This window comes from Tachysurus fulvidraco, chromosome 7, assembly GCF_022655615.1.
Source record: "Tachysurus fulvidraco isolate hzauxx_2018 chromosome 7, HZAU_PFXX_2.0, whole genome shotgun sequence".
In the NCBI taxonomy this organism is placed as follows: Eukaryota; Metazoa; Chordata; class Actinopteri; order Siluriformes; family Bagridae; genus Tachysurus; species Tachysurus fulvidraco.
In genome coordinates, this window is record NC_062524.1 from 22348992 (window position 1) to 22373864 (window position 24873).

The following is a 24873-nucleotide window of genomic DNA, read 5'->3' on the forward strand; positions in this document are numbered from 1 at the left end:
AAATCAGGGTGTCCAGGAGAAAGGACTTATCCTTGTCTTTAATCTATTATTAAATTATTATATTGTTAAATTGAGCCACACAGAGCCTCACTGTGGCAGCCATTGTACGCCTATGGAGTTGGCCATCTACTTCGTGGCATGAAGCTGACATCCGTGGCTCAGCAGAGCTCAGTTACCGCCAGAGGTTCCAATCCCTCAACCACCATTGAGCTCTTTCTGCAGGTCAGAATGATAGGCCTGCAAAACTGGTGTGCAGGGCCGCACCAGCTTGGCGTTACCCAACAAAGGCTGAAGTAGCTCTACAAGGCTTTGATATAGCTGGCAATGTATTACAGAGATAGCTTGCAAGCGTATCTTCAATCTCAGGCATCACCCCATACCCATGAATTTCAAGCCTTATAATGGCTGAAAAGTCGTCCATGGCCGGGGTTAAAAGATGCACTGAAAATGGATTCCCCCAAGATCTTGACACCTCGGCATGGAGGTCTGGGAAAAACTGCAGCGGCCTGCGCAGAGGTGGTCTGTGGCCTGAAGTCAGAAAGTGGTCATCTAGCTTAGAATGGACAGCACTAACTTAGTCTTCAGGCAAATCTAAATTAAATTTAGACGCGTGTCACCCACTTGAGGAGCTCCTCAATCGCCACTGATTGCGGTGGCAGATCAGAGGAGGGACAGACAATCAACACAAATTTACACAGAGTGCTTCCTGAAGACAAAGACGCTGGAGTATTTCTATTATATGGACTTGCTGGCATGTAATCATTTCGTCACATGTCCTTTATGAGTCATTAAATTGGCGTGTGTGCACACAGAGCTTCAGACACTTCCTCAAAGAAGCGTTTCCCATAGCGTCAGCCGTGATGCAGTGTCAAGTTCCCTCAAATTGAATTTGAGTTCATCATTCAAAATATGACATCTGAAGTTAAAGAGAAGAAATTATTTTGCATAACTTAATGGGGCGATCATGTTTTACAGTGGAAAAAGAAATGTCTTTGTATCTTATCTTCTTTAATGCATTCAACTTACCAGGGTCGGATTCTTCAGCAAAAGCTACGATGTGTTGCCCGTTAATGTCATCCTCCTGACAAACAAACAAACAAACAAACAAACAAACAAATGAATAAATAAATAGTCCAGAATTTATTTATTTTGGTAATCTGAATAGCTCGTATTAATCTAAAAGATGTAAATTAATCTAAAATTCTTGAGACTTAATAAAGTAATATATGTGCATTTTTTCTGCCTAAGAAGGCTTACCCAGGTCTCATACATGTTGTGGGGTTCAAGTTTTCTTAGAGTTGGTCTGAAGGAAAGAGAAGCAGTTTTCCATTTACAGGCAGTTTAAATAGTAAATTAAAAAGAGACAAATTAATTAACGTTAATGGATCAAAATAAAAAACATTCTTATGTCGTTCTCAGCTGAATAAATCATATTTTAGTCATGGCAACTGTTGGAATTAATGTATTAAGCTTCTGTGGATGGGAATGGACTGTTTGTAGGTTTGGTCTTAGTATGGAAACTTGCTATTGAACCTGCAAAATAATTGAGATATTATGAACAAGCTGCTGCTGCAAGGTAAGGCAGGAGATACACAAGTAGTGCTGGAGAGGTGGACTCTAGTTGCATGCTGAGGACAAGGCGGGAGTTTAGCCGAGATATCAAAGAGTTATGTAAACAGGGAAGCACAGCGGATAGACGGCAGCACCGGCATCTAGGGAGCCAGTCAACTTGATGGTATAGTTTCATGACTTGACTAGTCATTAAAATAAGATAAACATTAATCTGTACAGTCATATTGCTTGAAAACTGCTCCTAATAAAAAAGGTCTCCAGGTCTGTAGTTACCCCAAAATAAGTAACTAGTTCTTACAATAATAATAATATTGTTATATGGTTCTGTTATATAAATCTACTTTCCAATTTTTATGACTTACCTTTCATGCTCCTCGATGAAGTCAACTATCTCATCCTCACTGTAAGGTTTGCTTGGGATTGGGATAGGATCTTTCATGAAGGGTTCATAAAAATCCACCTCATTCATTTCCAGTTTTAGTTTATGGGCAATCTGCACAGATGCAATAGTCAGGACAGTAAGGAAACACTCAGAATTCAGATTGAGGTACTACAGACAGTCCAGATCCAGTAGAACCTGACTATTTAGAACCTGACTTTCTTGACTTGGCATGTTTCTCTGGCTTTGTTGATACTGTGGTCCATAGAACAACATGTATGAATTTTGTGTTGTTTACCAATTTCAATGTCATTTTCCTGTTGTAAGTGTTACAATCACAAACAAAAAAGATTTGTCTTATTTGGGCAAAATCTGGACACAATTCTGGACTCTTGTGTTGGATCCAGCAGGAAAGGTTTTTAGGCAGTGATTTAATTAGCAACAATGATCATCATTGAAAGATAGGAAGAGGAACTTTCCAGGATATTGCCTGTCTGCCACTCTACAAAATTTGTCTGCAACTCTACTGCCTCCCAGTGGATAATGAACAAAATAGCATACCGCCATGACAGCTGAAGTGACATTGACATGGTAGTACCATCAGGAAGGTTATTGTGCACTTCTTTCAAAAGGAAGTAGAATGATGCTATGTAATGTTACTGACCTAAAGATTACGCATACACTTAAATAAATCTAAAGTAAAATATTTATATTTTTAGAATATGTTTATCAGTATTTAACCAGCATTCCTCCAGAGTAAGGTACGGTAGCAGAAATCAGGCACTAAACACATCTTTACTGAGGTAAGGATGTCCTTTCAAAAATTGGGTATATTGAGTAAAATACCTCAGCAATGATTTAGGGATTTAAAAACCTCAACAGCACTACTGCTGCTATAAACTCCTATAAACTGCCGCTGATATAAACCGCTGCTGTCACACTTCTACATATGTTTACAATACAATCCTTATTCATACAGGCTGTACATTGGTTGGTGCTATTTGTTTGTATCTCTCTTGTATTGTATTGTATTGTATTGTATTGTATTGTATTGTACTGTATTGTATTGTATTGTACTGTATTGTATTGTATTGTATTGTCTGTTTGCACTGTCTCTTGTCCTGCACTATTCACACAAGGTTGCACTACTTCTTTCTCTCTGTAGCTCTGTATTGTTATGTAGCAGCAGGGTCACAGAGGAACATGATTTTATTTCACCATATTTTATTTTACCATGTACTGCAAAAGCAATGTACATTATAAATAAAAGCTTCTTGACTTGTCTCATATCACTAAAGATGCTGTGATCAAAATTGATCCACCATCTAAATAATGCCAGGTATCTATTGTGTATACAGATATATTAGTATAGAAATTTATACTGTAGAAGTTATAAAATGTTTATCTTACAATACATTATATGCAATTCATCTGTAAAGGTTCAGTATTAGCTAAAATAAAAAAGACAAAAATAGGAATACAATGTAATGTCTGGGTTTCGCTTACTTTTGAACTGAAAGTGGCAAAGAACTTGATGAACGGATGGAACTCTTCAGCGGCATCATCATATTCAATAAAGTCTGCAACATGAATAATATTTGAGTTATATGGATGACTACATACTGTCTCAATTACTTATCTAATCAACCAGCAGACAGAAGACTAAGCAAAATAGACCTACAAAGTATAAACAGGCTACTTTGCAATACTTACGTCGGGACTTCTCATTCTTAAAATATCCCACCAACTTGATATCCTCATCAAGGTTAAAAAAGCCTCTTAGTTCCCCTTCGTTGTCAATGATCTCCACAGGATCCTCGATAACCTAAGAGGATGGAAAACAATATCAGATTTATCAGTAATCAGGGATGTAAAGAAATTTACTTCTGTCTAGCTTGTTAATGGTTTTATCTAATGGTCTTAACATTGCTTTGTGGCAGGTATTAATGTACACTCTTTAAGCATGAAATTACTTATTGTAACTTGGATGTGAAATGGGGTTTATCAAGAAGTGCATTGTTCAGTTGAAATGTACAAACCTTTTGTTTATATGGGGTTATGATATATGAGTTTCAGTTTTTTTGCCATATAAGTATAATGTCTGCTTAATAACAGCAAATCCTTAATACCTATTTTTCTAGCTAGCTAGCGAAATGGTTTTGTTTTATTATGCTTAAGTGAATAAAAAGTGTTAAGAATGCCCTGCATTTGGGACTGGTCTGTGAAGTTCAATGGGAAAACGTGACATACATACAGTGTAGATGTTGCGTTATGTATTATGATTTTAGAGCACCTTTTAGACACAATTGTGAATAATGGGTATTAAAGAATACGGGAATAAAGTGGAATGAATGGAATGTACTCTGTGGTGTGTTTGAGCACCAAATCCACATCATACATATGTCCTTTTATAGTTTCTAGAAAACAGCAGTTGTAAAAAAAAAAAAAAAAATTCTCCATCAGGCCATCCTTAAAAATATTTTGGTTTGCAGTAAGAGTAGAAAAAAAAAGGTCGGTAGGTAGTTCTATATATTTTTTCAAGTTTCAATGTTAAAAAGGTACAATTTTGGTGATGGTGATTACGTAGGTAAGACTTTAAGTAAATTAGCATATCGTGACGTCACTGACTGGGTCTTCAACCCTCATTTTGATGCTGGGCACAGTTTTCCCAGAACTTCGTGCCAAGTTAATACCCTGTCTAGCTGTTTTAATTATTTATTTTAGATGTATTATGGTGCCCAAACTCGTATGACTTTGAACGGTGACCGCAAACATTTTGTTTACTGCAGCCGCAGCCATCATTACCATGAGAGAATGAGATGAAGCGAACGCACAGGCCATAGTGTGACATCCGTTAACCAATAATGAAAACATAGATGACGTCACGGGTTTTTACTTAAAAGAAAGAACGTAGCCTTTGTTTGTATGTAGGCCTCGGCAATTTATATATTTAATACTTACTAAAATATAATTATTATTATTTTATTGCTTTTGTATTAGTTGTTTGAAAAGTAAAAAAATTGGTTGGTCTTAACGCAAATTTACAACCGGCAAGTCGGTCGGACTTAAAGCAAAAAAAAAATACAAAATTTGAGTCGGTCCTAAATTGACAGGGTCGGTTGGGTTACGGCAAACAAGAATATTTTTAAGGATGGCCTCAATCTCTCATTTTTTTTAAGTTGATAAGACAGTTTTTGATGAAACTGCAAAGTGCAATGTCCTGAAAATTTTCCTTACTAATTAGAATCAAGAACTATGCTATGGTTTAAAAGCACATGTATTGTTTTGGCCATACAATATAAGTATTTTGGTACAATCTATGATCAGAATGACTCACATCATAGAGGAATTCCACCAGCGTTTCTGCAGCCATCTCTCCATCGTACTCAATGATCTCGTCATCAGCAAAAATATAAATGCTGTCGACTTCATCCAAACCTGTTCAAAATCAGGGGCATACTTAGTATGTATGATTTAATACAGTCAAAAACATACAAACAAACAAAAAACGTCTTGTCTTTGTGCTTGTTTTGAAATGTTACTTATGGTATCTTTAGTCTGTGATCTTTTGAGCCAGTCATCATGTTCGATTCTTTAATAGAGTTTTCAGTGCACTTTTGTAATTAGGTTTTAGGGTAAGGACCTAAATAATCTACAAAATGCTATGAATGTAAATGTAAAAAAAAATTGTTAAAAAAGTTATACATTTACATAAAAGTTACATTTATTCCAGGACTAAGCACTGCACTTTTTTCCCCTTTTTCACATTGAAGGACATGTCCCACATTTACAGTAAATACAATAATTACAATGAAAAATGTGAAATATGGTGCATCCAAGCTCATGCCAAATCATAATCAAAGCCCAGAATAAAACAATTATGTCCAGTACAGTTCTTTGAATGTATAAGTCTAGGTTTGGTTGTAAAATATGATAAAATACTCTTTTTAGAACAAAGTTCCAACGCTAAACTCAAGAGGATCAAAACCAAGTACCTAAGAGTTGTATAATAACACTGTATGTTGTATATGGAAGTGGTCTAAATTAAGGTATTGAACTGGTTAGATCAGAAGGTCTTGAGAATGTCGAATCCCAGGACCACCAAGATGCTGCCCTTTAACCCTGAACTGTACAAATGAGATATATGTAAGTCGCTAGATAAGGGTGTCTGCCATAAATGTAAAAACATTACACGATATCAAAATCAGACCTCAAGCCAACTGAGAATACATAACAAGAGCTCAGTCTCCATATGTTAGGCATCTTTAAGCTCACCTAATGAAAGATCATGGCAGAAAGTGATACGTTTGGAGAGTGAAGGTTAGCTTGTCTGGTGTGATCCTACAGAAGAGCTACTGTAACAAATTGATGCAAAAAGTAATGCTGGCTATGATAGAAAGGTGTCAGAAGTGCTGTGTTGTCACAGACCAGTCAGAGACCACATGCTGAACCCTGTCTACTGCCAAATGAGTATACAATGCACATGTGAGCATCAGAACTATACATTTTCCACATCTTCCTCCTGAGAACGTTGCTTATGGCATTTACTTGTAACTTCAGAACTGTCAGCTTTACCTTTTATAGGGCTTTTTTGGTTGTCATCAAATACCAATCAGCTGTGCATCAACATATGTACATGAGTATGAAGAAAATCAGTTGACATCATTTTAGCTTACACTAACATTAACATGCAACCTTACTTAAAAAAAAAAATTACACCAGTGCTGGAAATAATGAATCAAACTATTTTTAAAGAGTGAAACAAGGAAATTGTGTCAGAACTGAATACATCTCACCAGATATTAGCTGAATACATTGTACTTCTCTTTAATGAACGATGTAGGAAAAATCAATTCGAACATGTGGCTGTTTAATTACTGTATAATAGAGAACAAGCTTTTCTTTTGAGGATTGTCTTATTTTGAATGACATGACTGAATGTGCTTGTCCTGCCCTGGAGATAAGGATAAGAATATAATGACATTTGGAAAACTGCATTAAGGTACTTGACATTTAGTTTTGTCTCACTTGAGGCAGCACATGGTCAAATGCAATATAGCTGAGTGGATTACATTTTACATTGTGTTCTACAGCACTGGTTCTCAATCTGGCCCCACAGTCTTTCCAAATAATTTTTCTATGCCTGTCTAATAATAGTACATATCAAAGATCTGTCATCATATTTTTAATGTATGCATGATATGTAATGATTTTTGACTTCTATATTAGACAACTAGTCACATAGTTGTCTAATAGGACAGTGCTGTCCTGCTCCAGGTTAAACTGTAGACATGCAGTGAGTCACTCTGCCACTAGATGGCAGTATACACTGAATATGCAAATTATACAGCCCTATACATACAGTAGCTTGCATAAATATTTATTCCCCTTGAACGTCATTATTTGACACAAAAGGGACTCCAGTTGTATGTGTAAGGCCTGGTGATCTGGGATTAACACTTGGCAAAAAAAGACTCAAGGAAAAAAATATATATTGTTCAAAAGAGGTTAACAGTCAGAAGCACAAATTTGCATACATTTAAATAATGCCTTCTTCATCTTTACAATCTCTTAATAGCTTCAATATTAAAATTCAATTTCCTTTATGTTATTTTAAGATTGAAAACAGTGCAATCCCAAATGACACTGTAGTACAATTCCAAATAACAAATAGCTCAGTTTCTAGTTGTAACACTACATTAAAAGCAAAAAATATCAAGGTAGCAAATATTAACAATGTATATCAGCACTTTACTGTCTGGAAATGTTCAAAGGTTGAAGAGTGATTCTTTTAATATCGTTGTTATCGTTTTATGTCCACTCTGAGACGAAAAGGAAATCAAATGGGTAATGATATAATTGTGCTGCGGTTTAGTGGATCTGTTGGGAAAACATTACCTAACTTCCTGGCAACAGCAGCATCCTTCTTCGCATCCACCAGCCCAAATCCAATGTCCTCATCATCAAAGTCATCAAGCACTTGGGCGGAAAGCTGCACAAAAAACAATGTCACATGGGTAGACTCTCACACAGACAAAGAGAAACACACCACCATTATCTAATATGCAGAAACTGATTAATAGGAGAGACATCTTAATATTGACTAATCACACAAGACTGTGGTTATGTACGTTTTTGAAAGTTTCTCCTGAAATATTTCACTGCAGAAAGTGAAAATTATGTTTTTTTTCCTTCTAGAATAACAAGCACCTTTTGAGCAAACAGCCATTTTCACACAATACTTATACACACAGCCCGATCGTAGCATTCTGTGATGATCACACATGCCCTGTGATCACCATACAGACCACGGCACACAACACTTCTTATATGTAATGACATGCTGTCTTCCTAAAAGCCAGAGTGACACCATGCTATAATAAGCTCAACACTTATACCAGTAAAATGCGTTTTACATAATTACTCCAGTGTAGGACAATGAGGCAAATAATGCCTGCCTGCACTGTGAAATTACCATCACTGAGGGAAAGTACCAATCTGACCAATGCCAAAGGTTCTTGGGCTGTTCACAAGGTTGGAAGTGAGACTTGTTTGACAGTGTTGAAAGCTTGAGGCATAGAGATCGGTGGAAAAGGGATATGTGTATCTTGTGCAAAATAGGTATATAGGCATGTATGTAGATACAAACAAACCTATCAATCATATGGACTGAACATGCTGCTGGCAAAGAACTTTTTTTTCTCATAATACAGAAGACTGTATTCATGTAATAGTGATTTTGTCTTGTTTCTGGACATAAATCATTCCACTGAAGATAAATGTCAATGCTGCACTGACACTGGAAAGTCCTTCCAAAAAAGTTAATCAAACCTCAATATATCAACAATTTTCCATGTTTTAAGTCTATTTATATGGGGCATCTAACATAAAATTCCTTGTGTAAGTTGTCACTATAGATATGATATCATATCAGATATACAGTAGCACACTAATATAAATATGTGATTTGTCCTGCAGCCAGAATTACAGCAACTGCTACCAATATATCCTAGTGTTATTGGGACAGTAGAAGTTGAAAGGCATAAACAAATGGGTGGATGAATGGATGGATGGATGGATGGATGGATGGATGGATGGATGGATGGATGGATGGATGGCTTTATTGGTTAACAGAAACATATTTTCGCTTCTTTCCGGAAGCCATGTCCAAAAAATCTACAATAGCATCGCTCTCCGTTTCCTTCCATATTTCCTACATAATGCATCAGAAATTGCCTGAGAAGATGATAGTAGTCCAAATAAAGCATTCCTAGTCAGAAAGGAAGGATGCCATTTAGATTTTTTTTCTCAGATCAAGCTTTAGTAATTGGCCAAGCTTTAAGAAAATTATCTTTTAGCTCAGGCTTTAATTAAATCATCTTTCAGATCAGGCTTTAGTAATTGGCCAGGCTTTAAAAAATAAATTTGAAAAAAATCAGAAATTTGGAACAAGGAAAAGGAGAACAGGATGTAGGCCTGGACATACCTGGTAGGTGAGGGCAGCAGGGCTTGTTAGCAACTGCAGAGAGAAGTTAGGGGACTCTTTAGAGTAGGACAACCAACAAGACAAGTAGACAACTCCAGCAGCTACATAGAACAGACAGGTGTAGCCAGCATAACACATAATTATTTAATTCAGAACACCGCAGCTCAAGATAACCAAGTGAGACTGCGAACATGGCTCACAATGCGGCCAAGAAAAAGCAGGATTGTTGAAGCAAAAACGCACACTGTTACTGTAGATATGCAATTTGAGAATAATACTTCACAAACACCTATGCAAGTACAATATATGCAGCCTACATCCATGAGCCTTGTCATACAGTTTGGATACAAAATAAACTATGGCCAGTTAACAAAGCAAGAGATAATCATTCAACATATAAGATTTTTTTCCGAAGGAAAGCACATGAAAGATTTAGGGCAAATTGTATCAACAGCACAATCATCCTCTGTCCTTAATCTGAGTATATGTGCAACAACAATTTAAGTAATAAAATTTCACAGACAGAAATAATGAACTCGCTGCTGAAAAATCTCTTTCTCTTCTGTTTCTCCTTTCTAGATTTAATGTATGTAATTGAGTACTCAATTCCTAGAGCCTGTCTTCTAACCCCAAAGGAAATTTTAATAATTAATAAGAATCAAATTGGTATCATATATCGCAATATTTTGTTTGTGTTTTGTCATTTAAGTATGTCTTGGAACATGTTTAAATGTTCCCCCAAATAGGCATTGGTTCCTAAGCTGAGTTTTATGTTTAGAAAAGCATCTAGCACTGATTTCTCACTAGGTGGAAATTTTGGTGCTGTAAGCATGGTTTATTGGATCCATCCAAACAAGTATATTGTTTGCTCATTACTAACATTTTTATATATTTTTTTCAGCCCATTGATTACATCTGTTTGCAAAAAGCTTATTAGATGACAGTTTTAAAAAGTTTGTTTACCTAGTTGTTGGTGCATATACACAGAAGTCCATACAGGCATTACATTACAAGCTTAAGAAATGAAAGCTAATGAAAGCTTGTGTCCAGAAATGATTACAGCTCTACTTATGGAGCATCTGAGGCAAAGACTAATGATGAAACAGTGTTATTGATTTAAGCTTAACTTTTAAATGGAAAGTTTCCATTTCTGTCTAAGGATTTGTGCAAAGTACTGCAGCTTTATTAATTAATGCTGCATTTGAATTCATTCCAATTCATGCTGAATGTAAAAAAAAATAAATCACAGAGGTACAGTACAACTATACTGCCATATAAAGCAGACAGTATGTTGTGCATGAAGATGTTTTTGAATGATGATTATCTGTATGATTTTTAGAGTCTATCTTGAAGTTTATTTCTAAACAGTTCTGAACAAATCAACTGGTTGTTGGTTTGAAGTTAGATTCACTTTGTACAGTATGGCACAAGAAAAAATAGACAGATGAAATGACTCAGACATGAGCAACAGCCACCAGCATGTATTCAGCAAGCAACAGAGAAACACAGACCATCTGTTTTAGACACCGCCCACAAAATGGGAAAACAGCACTTGCCTGTCTAAAAGTTTAGTAATAGTGGTATTTTTCTGTTCACTGCCTCCCACAAAAAAGGAAATGAAATGAATGTCAAAAAGAAAATGAATGTCGCGTTGCCTTTGGATGAATGTGTAAGGATGAATCACTTATGACCCTAGCCTGATCTCACTATAAAAGGCCTTTTGGCAGGGACAGATTTTAAAAATAAATTCATTTTAATTGAGAACATCCAATTGAATAGGTTAGTGGAGAAGAAAAATTAAAACCCTTAAAGGTCTGCAATAAAGGACATTTATTATGTGCTTGAAAGCATCCAAAAGGTCAGAGCTGTTTTAGACCTCAATGGTTTGAAGTGGGCAATGCTTTTATGTTGTCAACCCACCGTACATGGTCATTGTCATTGTAAGGGGTATGACTTAATTATATTTGACATATTTACAATTTACACCTTACATTTATGCACTCCAGGTAGTCCTTGACATTATAGTTTCCTGTCAGTGTCCTTAAAAAGCTGTAAGAGTTTATAAGAAGCTGGCAGCCCTTGAAACCCACTGTTAGTGCTTAAGTAGATGTATGATTCACACATGAGCAAACAAGATCCACTGTTCTCAACACTGCTTTACATTACACATCTTTTTTTATTTAGAACTGTGATTCATTTGTTTAGCACTTGAGTACTAGCACCTCATGTTTAGTCATGACTCTCCCTGTTCTTCATACAACTATGTGAGTGCAGATATTGCTGGTCCCTTGATGGAAGCTTAGTCTTGTAATACTTGTATCTCTGTGTCAGTGAATTTGGAGTCAGATGCATGTGCATGTGGTTAATTTACAAATGAAAAGCATAAACAATACAGAACCTAGGAGTCTAAACATGAGGTATGGATATGAAATATAAACTATGAAAACAAGGCAAGCAAACAGCAGGTAACACAGAACAAATGATAGGCAAAGGAACATGCACACATACATGGCTTAAATAGAGTGCTCAAGAGGTACTATCAGGTGCCAGGGTGATGTACAGGGAATGACAGTGCCAATTTCAACACTCCCATGATGAAACCATTCCCCTACCTATAGTCACATGATGTTCCTGGTCCATCAGATGAAAATGTCAATCCCTTATGGAGGCTCAGTGGCCAACAAAGTACAAGATGAGTGATACCCCTAACTGAGCACACCAGAAGGTGGTGTCCTCAGATGAATATTGATGTTTAGCCAAGTCCTCAACAGAGCTAACAGCTGGTGCAATGGCCGTGATTATCTTTGAAAGTGTTGCTTGAGGGGTCAAAGCTAGAGGGAGGATCCCTGCACTCAGTGATGCCAGAGGGGGATATCAACATTCTCTGAAAAAGGTAGATAGATATACACCATAAAGCAAGGGGAAGGAGAGATGGAAGATTCCTATCCTCAATAGAGTTGTGAGGAGAAGTAATGTTCTCAGCATGGATGTAGCAATGTCTTTGACAGTCTGCTGGGTAGAGAAAGAGAGATACAACCTCTGAGGTAAAAAGGAGGAAGCCCACTTCACCCTAAAAGAATCCTGGGGGAACCATTCTAGGAGTTGGTCCAGGAGATGGTCCAGAGTTGGTCCCAAGACGGAAAGTGAAGTTAATTCACTTTCCAGAACTATTGTTTTTCATGAATAAGTGGTTCATGGCCTTTACATGTTCCAGCATACTTGCTGCATCCAATGTTTGGTCTGGTGCACTGTCAAGGAATTCAGAGTTGGATGCAAGTGCAAGTGAATCACAAACACGAAGAATTGCAAAACTAGTAGTCTAAACATGTCATGGATATGAAACATAAACTAGGAAAACGATGCATGCAACATACAGACAGCAAGTAACAAAGAACAAAGAAATGTACAGACTTGAACACAGTTCTCATTAGGTGCAAACTTGAATGTGTTGAGATGTTTATAACCAAGGGGGTCATGTGATGTGCATCGGATGTTGGGTAGTATAGGTAAAATGACACACTGCACTGCATCACATTGCACTCTGAATTGGCCAAATGCTTAGATTTTCTGCTGTCTTGCTTGTAAGTGTCTGTCAATGAATAAAACATAAGTGTAAATATTTTCTTGTTTTGATTACAGACGTTTATCAAGCTTTCATTACTGGAACACATTTCCTTCATGTTTTCATTAACCCCACCACCATCCAGGAACACACATGAATCATCTTTCTCCGGCATCATCACTGCAACAGCTTGATGCTATCTCTATCTGACTAGAAGGACCAGGGTAACCCTGAAATTCATTGTTCTCATCCTGATGTTTCCCCATTACTGTCTTTCAAAATAATATTTCAGAGATAAAATACTGTACATTGAGAGTATTAGAAGCCACTGAGAATTCTGCTCAAGGTCCTTAAACATCAGTAATACAGTTAATTAATACTTTATTTTTTGAAGGTAATTTTATGTAACGGCTATTGTTAATAACATTCCCTTGCCAAATTAAAACTTCATTGTGCACGTCAAATGTTGAGATTCTAAGCTTTAAAGTGCAGTATAACAATAAGCCTGTTCAACTCAGCTATGAAAAAAAAAGTCATCACTATGTGTCACTAGAATTCTATTGAAGAACTTCACCTTCAATAGCTGAAGCCTTTTTACATTTTTTTGCAGTGTTCACATTTACTGTATATCCAACTGTTTCCACCTCCTTTAATTAAGAATCCTTCTAGATATCTTTTAGATCCATGTTTGACCATCCAGCAGAAGGGAATGACTTAAGTAAGAAGCTACTGCATTTTCCCATGGCACGAATCCAGCCACTGATTACTTACGTACTTACATTTTCTGCAGCATTGCAACCTTACGTGAATGGAATTATCTGGCTTTCTGTGTCCTGTAGTTTAAGACCATGAAGAAAGATTTCCAAGGTAGTTACTCGCCACATTTGCTCCTTAACAAATGATAAATAAGAAAGAAATGACTAGCCATTTACACTTATTGGCTGGTCCTTTTGTAAGGAATGACCTAAATGCTCCCTTTCAAAGGTGTTCAAAACAGTGATAAGCTCTTCCCCATTTTCACTCTCTAGATAATAAATTCTAATATACCAGTAACTATTCACTGCCATGATCGTGATTATTACCATTTCATTCTAAACATAGATGAAGTGGGGAATTTCATAAAGGCAGAGCTACTGATGGAGCCGAAAACCTTGATAGATGCACGCACACTGGAGAGGGCTTCTAACCAGTTTCAGAAATAGTGGAAGGTTCCACCGACAATTTGTCCTCAATAATTCCACAACATATCAGATTATCATTGGTTTACCCTAGTTGCAATAGCACAATCCCACTCTAGATTGTATGTACAAAGTCATTGTTTCTTGGTCCGCGTCTGGCAGAGGAAGATGCCTACGCATTCCAATCAGCATTCCTAGTTTCTCCATTCTCTTGTGGGTTTCAGATTCCTCCCATGAAATGATTCAAAAAAGCTTCACTGTAGAATGTGTGCTACAAAAAAGCTTCACTGTAGAATGGGGCACCTTTACTCTTGTGTCAGCTAAAATTCCTGCAGGTCCATACTATCATTTGAAGATTTTGTTTTGCATTTCTGGCCAGCATATCTACAGTTCTATCTGTTTTTCCATTAACAGCTGCCTTTAACTGCCATTTTAATTATATTTTGTACAGTAGTAGTAATAGTAAGCAAAAACTACTTTGTTATCTTCCTATAGATGTCTTCTGCGTTGTAGTCATCAGTTTAGAATTAATATTCTTAATGTCAATCCTTGACCTGCCTAACAGAAGCTCAGAAGCTTAATTAGCTCAAAAGAGCTAATTAAACCCCAATTTAGTGTTTAAGTTCTGAGACGTAAGAGTGGACTTGAAGGATCTTTAAAGGTCAACCTTATGTTAAATTACTACAGTATTTATTACCTTATTATAAAAAAAAAACTATTTTCTGTAGTTGTGTTCTCTAAGAAAAATCAATTAAATATGTAATTGCTCATGGGTACCCAAGCTTTTGCATACAACTATAAATCATTAGAAATGCTGCTCAATACAAAATTGCCTTTGAGAATGTTTTCCTACATTGTTGTTTACTCGAAATAATTGTCGCTGTTTGTTGTCAGTAGCTGGGGACATTTCTAAGGAGTCACTGCCACAAGCATCAAGTCAAATGGGTTCCTTTCATAGGATGAAACTTACCTCCATTATACTATAAAGTGTTCACAATTATGTTTATTTGTTGTTGTCTTTTAAATGGCTTCACCATCTCTATTACAGCCCTAACCAAGGTATTTGAGTGAATTTATGGGTTATGACATAACAGTCTAATATTAAAACAAATATTGTACTTCATCTGAAGTATAACCTGATGTGTTTTGCACATGATTTTTGTATAGTTTATATTTTTAAAAAAGTTCTTTATATATAGTCCCAATGTCTTCAGTATTCAAAAAAACGGGGTTTTACAATTAAAGTTATGTTGCTTGATGCACTGAGAAGCAAAGGAGTGTTTCTATAAAACTAAAGACAATTTATAATAAAACATCTTTGAAACTCAATTTTCTTCCAACAGGGAAATGTCCCTACTTATGTCCCCTGATGAAAAATGTGATGTTTTTACATTTGGCTATGAGCAGAAATACTGTAAAGAAAACTTTGTACATCATTTACAGCTACATATATCTAAAAGAGTCATTATCAGCAACAGTTTCCTTTACGTCAAGCACTGCGTAATTACATTTTAGATGCAATAAGCCATGTTCATTAAAATGAACAGCATAATCATGTAGACTTACATATTTACAGCAGAAGAAAAAAGTTAATCACACTAATTTCATAAAACAGAGTGATTATAATGTTAATTATTAGCACTGTTTAAAATGGTTACTTAGTGGTGAATAGCAAGGACTACAATTAGTTATTTAGTGGTACTATGTTACAAAGTTAGGATGTAATAATTTCAATATTAATATTTAGAATTCAAGTTTTATATATATAAAAAATATCTCATTTTGATGGAATCTTTTCCTGTTTACATAATGCAACCTCTATATTAAATGGAAAAATGTTTTCTCCTGGGAAAATTCTAGTGCAATACTAAATAGCTACACACACACACACACACACACACACACACACACACACACACACACACACACACACACACACACTCAGACTTCACTAGTTAATCTATTGTCATGGTAATCAGGAAATATCTTACAGACAATAAAAACTGCTAAATACAGCACTGAGTCTACTTGCATGGAATTTGAAAAATCATTTTCTATGAACTTTAACTTCATGAGAAAGAAAAAGAAGCGACCAAATGTAATTTCTCTCAGACAGACATTCCATGATATTAAATGTAACTTTAAATGGCTAAAAATGGCAAATTGCTTTATTCAGTAATAGATTCATAAAATATCACCTCTGGCAAATTGCTGTGACATAAGACAAATAAATCTCTTTTTACCTGCTGTCACAAGAAATTAATCAACTGCGTGGTGTTATCAGTAACTCATCTTCACTCTGTGCTGCATCTTTACGCCTAGATTCCCACTAATGATTTTTTTAACAAATACCATTTTGTGTTTAATCCTAGCTCAGCCAATTAATATTTTACTTACAATACACTCTTCTTGGTTGTAAAGTTATAGCAAACTCAGGCTAACAGAAAGCCAGCATAGTCCCACTATTTGTATATACTGTAAGATGTGCTGGAAAAGGGTTAAAAAAGACTATGGACTTTACTAAAGACATAATTCTTCACAGTAGAAGGTGGAGGAATGTCAGGGGCTTTGGAGAGGTAGTAATAGAGGCTAAAATTATCGGCTAACAGACAGTCACCAGGCTATGTCCAGCAAGAGCTATTCTGGTAAGTTGAAGTATTTTGTCACCTCTTAAAACCTGCTGACATACACAACAAGCTACAGTTTGTCTCCAATAAGCACTACAGGATTATGAGAGGAAAAGCACATTCATCATGACACTTTAATCCAATGGTTGTTTGTGATTTCTCTGGAAGTCTCTGGATGTTTCAGGTGATTCCACTGGGTCACTAACGTCAGATTTTTAAACTCAGATCTTGGAGTTTAGCCATAACCCTGCTGAGATCTGTGTGTTCCCTCTTTTAAAAGCCTTGGTAATCAGCTAATGAGTAAATCGGTTGTGCTAAATAGGGTAGATAAACTGTGCAATGCTGTATGCGTGTCTGGGGGTCTGACACCACTGTACTAATGTATTAAATTATATGAGGTTACATAATATATGTGCATCATCATTTCTCACAGAGGTTCCATAATTGCACCTTCTATTCATGCTGAATTATTTATTTTCAATGATTAACATCACTTGAAGGAACAACATGAACTGATGGATACAGAGGTAAGCTCTAAATCTTTTTATGGTAACACAGTTCTGTGGAGGCTAAAATTAGCTGCTAACATGTCTTGTGGAATAAATACTGTAAGATGCATGATTTTAACAGCCGAATTTCTCCACAAACCTCTAGCTATATACAGTGTGCACCAAAACCCTTGCTAGATTTACACTGAGCCAATCACCTGCTCAACAAATTTGAAAATAAGAAGAATATTAGTCAAATAGAAGATATCTACTCAGAGCTTTCTCATTCTACAGTACACAGGAATCAGAGTGTGAGCAATAAGAGGTAAAGCTTAAAATCAGAGAAAGTTAAGAAGCAACAGAATTAGAAGCCAATTTGTGTGGAATGGTCAAGGAAAATATAAGGTTTCAAATTGAAGTCTGACTAAAAAAGAGAGATGTGCTTAGAAAGGGAAATGAGCTAAAGCATTTCTTTAATAGATTAGATTTGCCCCTTGCACCTGACTTTTGTCCATCGTCATCGTCTTCTGCTGTGCACTGAACAACTGGCCTACAGCTGCTTCCATATCTACCCATTCCCCAGGTCAGAACCTCACCACTACAGTACTTCCTTTGTCCATTATCATCATAACTATCACATGGCGATAAGATACCTTCACTGCTCCTCCCTCTCGTCCTTCCCCATGTATAGTCAATGCACCAGATCAGGAGAGAGCTGAAGAGCCAAATGAGAAGGCATCAGAGCCTGAAAGTGTCAGCTGTAAAGTGCTGAAGACCTGCAAGTGTGCTCAAGTGTGGTACAGAACATATACATCTTGAGGCTGAGATTCTAAATGGTCCCAAGGGACTACTTTCTGCTTTGTGTTGGTGCCTATGAAAATGAATTCAGAGACTACAGAATTGTAGACATGAAAAGGAAAGCAGGCAGACAGCCACAACAATGGATTCACTATTGGCCTTAAATGGGGTGGAGAATGCTGGAATTTTTCATCTACTCAGAGCTTTCTCATTCTAGAACATGTGAGAATCATACTCTTTTTAAGTGTGTTAAACACCATCCAGCCCACACTCCTACAGGACAAGCAGAGGGATACCCAAATGTACAGTCCTTTGGTACAGTGAATCAAGGATTCAATATGTATAGCTACAGGACTGTTTCTCAGAGCAGATTATTAGCAGCACTGGTGTTCCTCAGGGGACTGTTTTGGCTCCCTTCCTATTCACTTTTTACACCAAACATTTTAGGTACAACTCTGAGCTGTGCCATTTGAAAAAAGTTTCCAGATGACATGTCAGTGATGTATTAAAGTGTGGAAGGAGGAGGGATATTGGAGTGTGATCAACACCCTTGTGGAGTGATGTCAGCTTTATCATATTCAGCAGAACACAAGAAGAAAACAAGATTTTGTGGTGGACTTCTGCAGGATGAAATCATCTCCAGGTAAGGATAAAGACATTGAGATGCTTCTGACCTACAAAAATGCTTGGTGAGCATATTGGGAAAAACATACAAAGTCTTTAACAAAAGAGCAGAGCAAACTCTTATATCTGAGTCTGATGTCCTTTGTTGTATGAGGTCTACTACCTCTTATGAGTCAGTGTTGTCAAGCATTATCATATATGCAGCTGCGAGCTGGGGAAGCAGCTTAAATGTTAAAGATATCACCAGACTCAATAGTGTTATTGGGTTCAGTCCTGAAGCTTGGATGGCTCAGAGCGGAATGTTAGACAAACTCTCAGTCATCAGAACCAAACCCAATTGGCCATTCCATGCTGAAATGTCTGCTCAGTAGAGTACATTGACCAGCAGTCTCCATTTGCCTCAAGAGTGAATATTCACACAGGTCCGTCTTTGCAGCAGCTATTAACCTGCATATATGTGGCATCCTCAAATCATCTAGTTAGTTCTTCTGTTTGTTTCTTACCTGCAAAGAATTCCATGTTTTCTTCAGTGCTGTTATAAATTACACATAACAGTACAACTGATGATATTATACCTAATCTTGCAGAAATATATATGTATACAAGCATATATTTATGTATAAAAATGTACAGGTTTAGACATTTTTTCACAAACTGCAAAATTTGTATATATGTATGCAATTTTGTGTATGTTTGTAATTTAAAGTTTTAATACTCTTATTCTGATACATTATCTTTTGTCTTTTATTGTCTCTTGTGTGCCTAAGATTTTATGCTTCATTTATGCTAATTTGGCATCCAAATTATTTATTTGCTTAAGAATTTACACAAATCCATAGTTATTGCTAGCAAAATGTTTTATTAATGGACAGAAACATTATGCATATGTAGTAGGTTGTGCAGAACCTAGTACTTCCTGGTTTTGAACCATATCCCTGTTTCCACCATATAATGGATATGGACTATTATAGTTTCCTGCTGTTTACCTGTTTTCTGATCCCTGCAATGGACTTTGAAAAGGATTCCTGTCTTTGCAGCAATGCTAGGCCAACCATTTTGATTAAAAAGTACATCTTTTGGAACGGGCATTATTTCCGTTTGGGTGACTCCATATATTCTGATAAGGTTTTCTGATCCTTTTTTTTTTTTAATAAAAACAAATTTAAAAAAGTTATCTTTAATGCAATTTCTCTGTGCCCTTGTGCTTAATGGCAGCTAATAAGTGTCTGTCAGAAAGTGATATCTCTGGTGCCTTTTAGAGCGAGAACATTAGCATAGCACTACCATATAATCATGTTGTGGTTACTATGACAGGTTTCCAATAGCTTAAGGGACTTTCTTTATTGGACTTTTGAACACAACTAATGAGAAGGCTAATCAAATAGATGAGATTAGCAACCCAAGCCTTGCTGTAATACCAGCAATGAGAGGCAGCAAGCACACAGATAACGTCTTTTGAGAGTTGGTCTAAATTACATTGCGCTGTGGTACAATATAGCATGAGATGAGTTAACTAGCTTCTTGTTAGCTGAATTGAAAGTCTAGTAAGAGTTATGAAATTATGAATGCAAGTCACAAGCCGATTTAGAGAAACTGATTTTGAGATTTCTTTAGAAAACTATAATCTTAAGTTTAACTAGAATAATTATGTATTTTTGTATCCAATTTGAACAACAAATTATGTTATGTTTCCAAATAGCTATGATAAAACTAAAAATGGCTATGGGGGCTCAATTAGTGTGGATGTCTTGGAAAATCTATAGGATGTCTGGAGTTTTTCTGCCAATCATATACCTTAAGACAGCAGGAAACACATTATAGAGATGACAAAATTTATAGGTAGGTGAAATATCTTACTGATATTTTTAATTTTTACTATCCTGGCATTCTTGCTCAAACCTTTATTTATCTTGCTCAAAAATTTTATTTATCTTAATATTTCTTATATATATATATATATATATATATATATATATATATATATATATATATATATATATATATATATATATATATATAATTTTTCTTATATTTTGGTTTTCCAATGAATTATGATTCTCACTGTAACTCTGCATGGAATTAATTCAGAAATAAATAAATAAATAATAAAGCAAGTGAATAAATCATTATAAACTGAATATGTGACATGAAAATGTTTGTGAAATAAATAACCTTGATAATAAAAAGGTAATTGCCATTTTGATCCTCAAATAACATTGAGTTGATTCTCAAATAGTGTGTAACTGCACTTCAAGATGCTGACACTTAACAGGGAGGTTTTGTAACCTTGGTCTAACATTGTTATTATTAGCAACTGCACATAGCATGCTCTAAGTTTCTCACATGTTTGACTTTCAGCTGAGGTGTAGTTATTCTGAAGATGTCAGCACGTATCACTATTTCACTCAGTATTCAGAAGATAATGCCCTTGCCAATAGGCAGGAGACAAATGATTAAAGAGATTTGTGAGACTAAGATACTGTATGAGCCATCTGTTGAGCACTTTCACATGCAATTACACTGAAAGATTTGCTCAGCAAAGTTTTAACCATTCAATTTCTGTGTTGAATGGAATAACAGTTAATGCTTCAGCTATTCAACTTTGGTCAATAGATCAAGACAAGCTACTAAATGACGCTTGTTTAAAATAATGTATATACTGTAGATACATGGATAACTTACAATGTTCCACAAAATTCCAGTCATGTCAGAGTGGCTACCAGATGTCAGAAAAATCCAGTAGACCATTAGATTAGCTGTTTTATTAATAGTGTGACCCCAGTATTGTAATTGTAAGACCACCACAAACCAATCCTTGGTAACCAGTTACCAATCTAACTATGCTAACAGTGATCTTTGTGTTAATTTTTTCTTATTAAATAAGCAAATCCCTTGAGATGCAGTATGTAGTCTATATTTAGTATATATATTTAGTACAGCTTAATATACTTTCTTGCTTACAAAAGCCAAAAATGGTGACAACAATTTACTTTCTAATGCTTAATTGTTAGAAATTAGTGCTAGTAAGGTTGAGGTGGTTAGTTAGTAAGGTTACAAGGGTCATGGAGTCTGAACAGCTAAGAGATCTATTTTGAAATTTTTCTGTTGACTTTTTTAAAAGCCCATCTTGCTGAACAGAGAAGGTAAATACAGTGAGAACTCTGTAAAAGTCTATATCCTTTCTGACCTAATGTTTAGCTAGTCACTGGTCTGCAGAACAGACTTCAGCTAAATATTTTGTATAAACCTTTGCTATTAGATGAACCTCAACAGAAGTTCTACTCCAGCCTCAAAGCTGGTTCAAATTTAGAAAACTGGAGTCATGAACTTCAGCCAGGTTTTCATAGATTTATCAAACATGCTACCAAGATTTTATGCAAATATTTGGTCTTGCAGGGTCCGCATTCAGTTGATGACCTTTAGATTCCTCTACCAAGAGGAATACATATTTCTTTTGTCAAAAATCATAGCTAAATAGCTTCTATGAATATTTGTTTCAGCCCATTAATGTGAGAGAAGGAAATACTAGCTTTTCGCAAAGCCATCAATTTATAAATGGCAAGAGTGCTGTTGCTATGAGCCTGGAGCTCAAATTGGAAGTGAGTTAAATCAATAATGTCTAAAAACAACAAAATTGATTTAAATCAAAAAGGCAGACATAAATGCTGGTGATTTATGACATCGATTCCTGCATTAAATGCAAGATGAGTTACAGCTCCTATCCTCAGAGTTTTCTTTCTACACTACTGTCTGGGATTGTCTGCAGAGGTTACCTTAGCTGGCCTGTCATATTACCTGAAAAAAAAATTCACTTGAGCTGATATTACCTAGCATTTTTATTCATATGTGGGTGTATTGAACATGACATTACAACTACTTGGTTACAAAAAAAATCTAATCCCAGAATATCAAAATTATACTGTGAACTTATATATGGCTAGGTAAAAGTTAGCAAAGGTAGCAAATTGAGGACAAACCAGGAAACTATAAGACAGGCTGCAGTGAAATCTTTATTATCCATTAAAACATTCACTGGAAAATCTGTCTTCACTTCTCTATCATCACTAAACACTTACCTTGCAAGTTAAGAGGCTTATTTGAGTGACAGCCTATCTGGTTGAATTTAAAGGTTAGGCAGGACTTTCTGCTGACAGGCTAGCAATGAAAGCCATCGCAAACTACTAGATAGCCATCTGGTAAAGATACTTCATACATAGACAAAAAGTTCCTCTTAAAACCACTTGGATCTTATTTCAGCCTTGTCAGGGTATGGCATGGAAATGTGAAACGGATCACTGGATGGATTCCACTATTCTACCATATTGGTCATCAACTGTAACATGAACTACTAACATCTTGATCTTCTCTTTGCTGAAACATGATGCTTTCTTACCTTTTAAGGGTCAATCTAGTCAAACCTAGAAATTTATTTTTGACTAAATGTTCTTTTAAAAAATCTGCCTGTTTGTTTTACATGATTCCTTTACTTTCTTTCTACCAAATATATTGTAGCCATTGAACGCACCTCCAAAGCAAGCTCTTCCACTTCAAACTGCTTCTTGGCCATGCGGTTTTCTCCAACAGCTTTGTGATAGTAGATCACCATGACGTCGTACTTCTTCATCACAGCCCTGTAGTTTTTGTTGGTGAGATCATGGACTCGATCTTTGCCATCATATTCAGGGATCTCCAGGATCTTTACTCCCCAACAGAGAATTCCACAGGTGAGGAGAGCAACTCCAAGCCACACGCCCCACTTCATGTTCCCGACACTTCAATCAGTAATAAAAAATAAAAAGAGTTTCCCTATTTCTTTCTTAATTTTAGCTTTGTTCCTAACGGCAGATCAAATAAACAGTTAGGAACAAGGTCCAGTCCGTGTGTGCCGCCCTGAAAAGAGCAGGACTGATAATTCAAGTGTCCTTTTAAAGACACACATACACACAAATCATGACTATGGGAGGGGTGATGGTGGGGAGGGGGGTAGCATTGGGGCAAATTTGTTGGAGTGAAGTTGGACCTGCATAGGAGACATCATGGTAGAAGTGGAAGAAGGTATTAGCAGCATAAAATCAGACCCAGATGTGATTGGATAACTTGAACAGGGAGGGGGTGGGATATGTCAAAGCAGGTGGAGCCAAATCTGAGCACCTGTTTTAACCAGTAGATGGGTGGTGGGGTACTGAGATGGACACTGATATGGTCCCTCAAAGGGAGTTAGGTACAGTTGAGCCAGAGAGCAAGGCAATAAGATTCCATTTCCATATTAAGTTTTGATGAGGGCTTCAACCCTCACTAAAAATAAGAGCTTGCTTGGATGGTGAAAACAGGGAAGTCTGGTGGCTCTCCTTCTTGTGCTGATCATCCATTCATTTGCCTTACAAAAACATTAGACCTTGTTCAAAAATTTGAGTATGCAAAATTTAAATTATGTTTACTAATCCAAAGCTTACCCATGTAGCGTATTTGTGTGTGAGCCATAGCCATACAAAAATGTAGACACAGACTCAGAGAGTTAGATCAGGCAGTGTCAAATTTGCAGAGTGTAACTGGAGATAAGAGTTATAAATAAGTTTGACATATGACCTCTGTTCTTTTATTCTGTTGACTCAAACAGATCATAGCATTTGGAGAGGTCATGCAGGAAAAGAGGTAGAGTGTAGCCAAAGGTAACTAAAGTCACCAAAAAAGTTACCTTATTCACTTTAAAAAAGATTCCGAGACCTAAAAAATAGTACTGCATGCATTTCTGAGCTCAGTGTACATGTACTCGCATTCTCTATTAAAGATATGAAAAAGCCATAACAACAGAGCATGAGAAGCTATGACTCCTTAGCAGACGTATTTCTTTCAAATGTTAAATAGAGAAGTGGTTCTCAGTTTGGGGTCCATGAAGCATAGCCAGAGGAGCTGCATTTTCTAAATATATTTTTTATTTATTTTTTAATACATAATTTACTATCTTAAAAATGTCATGAAATTGAACGTGATGAATTGATGTGTTATAATTTCTGAAGTTATAAACAATGTAAATGATGTAAAATTTAAACAATGTCAAACTTGGATCTAATGTTCTTTTATCGACCTTTGAATAATTTTAATAAAATCAAAAAAATTGATATAGTGTTCTTAGGTGGTCTGTAGAATCTTTTTGGCCTT

The 24873-nt window shown here is 36.1% G+C and overlaps 1 protein-coding gene across 2 annotated transcripts in view; it reads right to left on the bottom strand.

Moving 5' to 3' along the window:
• Positions 1-23641, bottom strand: part of casq1b (calsequestrin 1b) — a 29984-nt gene extending 6343 nt beyond the window's left edge. The window contains exons 1-9 of one of the 2 annotated variants that reach the window (XM_047816343.1): positions 23240-23637; positions 9438-9470; positions 7850-7943; positions 5289-5389; positions 3665-3776; positions 3458-3531; positions 1935-2065; positions 1258-1303; positions 1027-1081 (exon numbers count right to left, since the gene is read on the bottom strand). In XM_047816343.1, coding sequence (XP_047672299.1) covers positions 1027-1081; positions 1258-1303; positions 1935-2065; positions 3458-3531; positions 3665-3776; positions 5289-5389; positions 7850-7943; positions 9438-9470; positions 23240-23476 — 883 coding nt within the window. In that variant the 5' untranslated portion in view covers positions 23477-23637. Of the gene's footprint in view, positions 1-1026; positions 1082-1257; positions 1304-1934; positions 2066-3457; positions 3532-3664; positions 3777-5288; positions 5390-7849; positions 7944-9437; positions 9471-23239 lie in introns of both variants that reach the window. The other variant, XM_047816344.1, reaches the window with a different exon arrangement.
• Positions 23642-24873: the final 1232 nt, after the last annotated feature.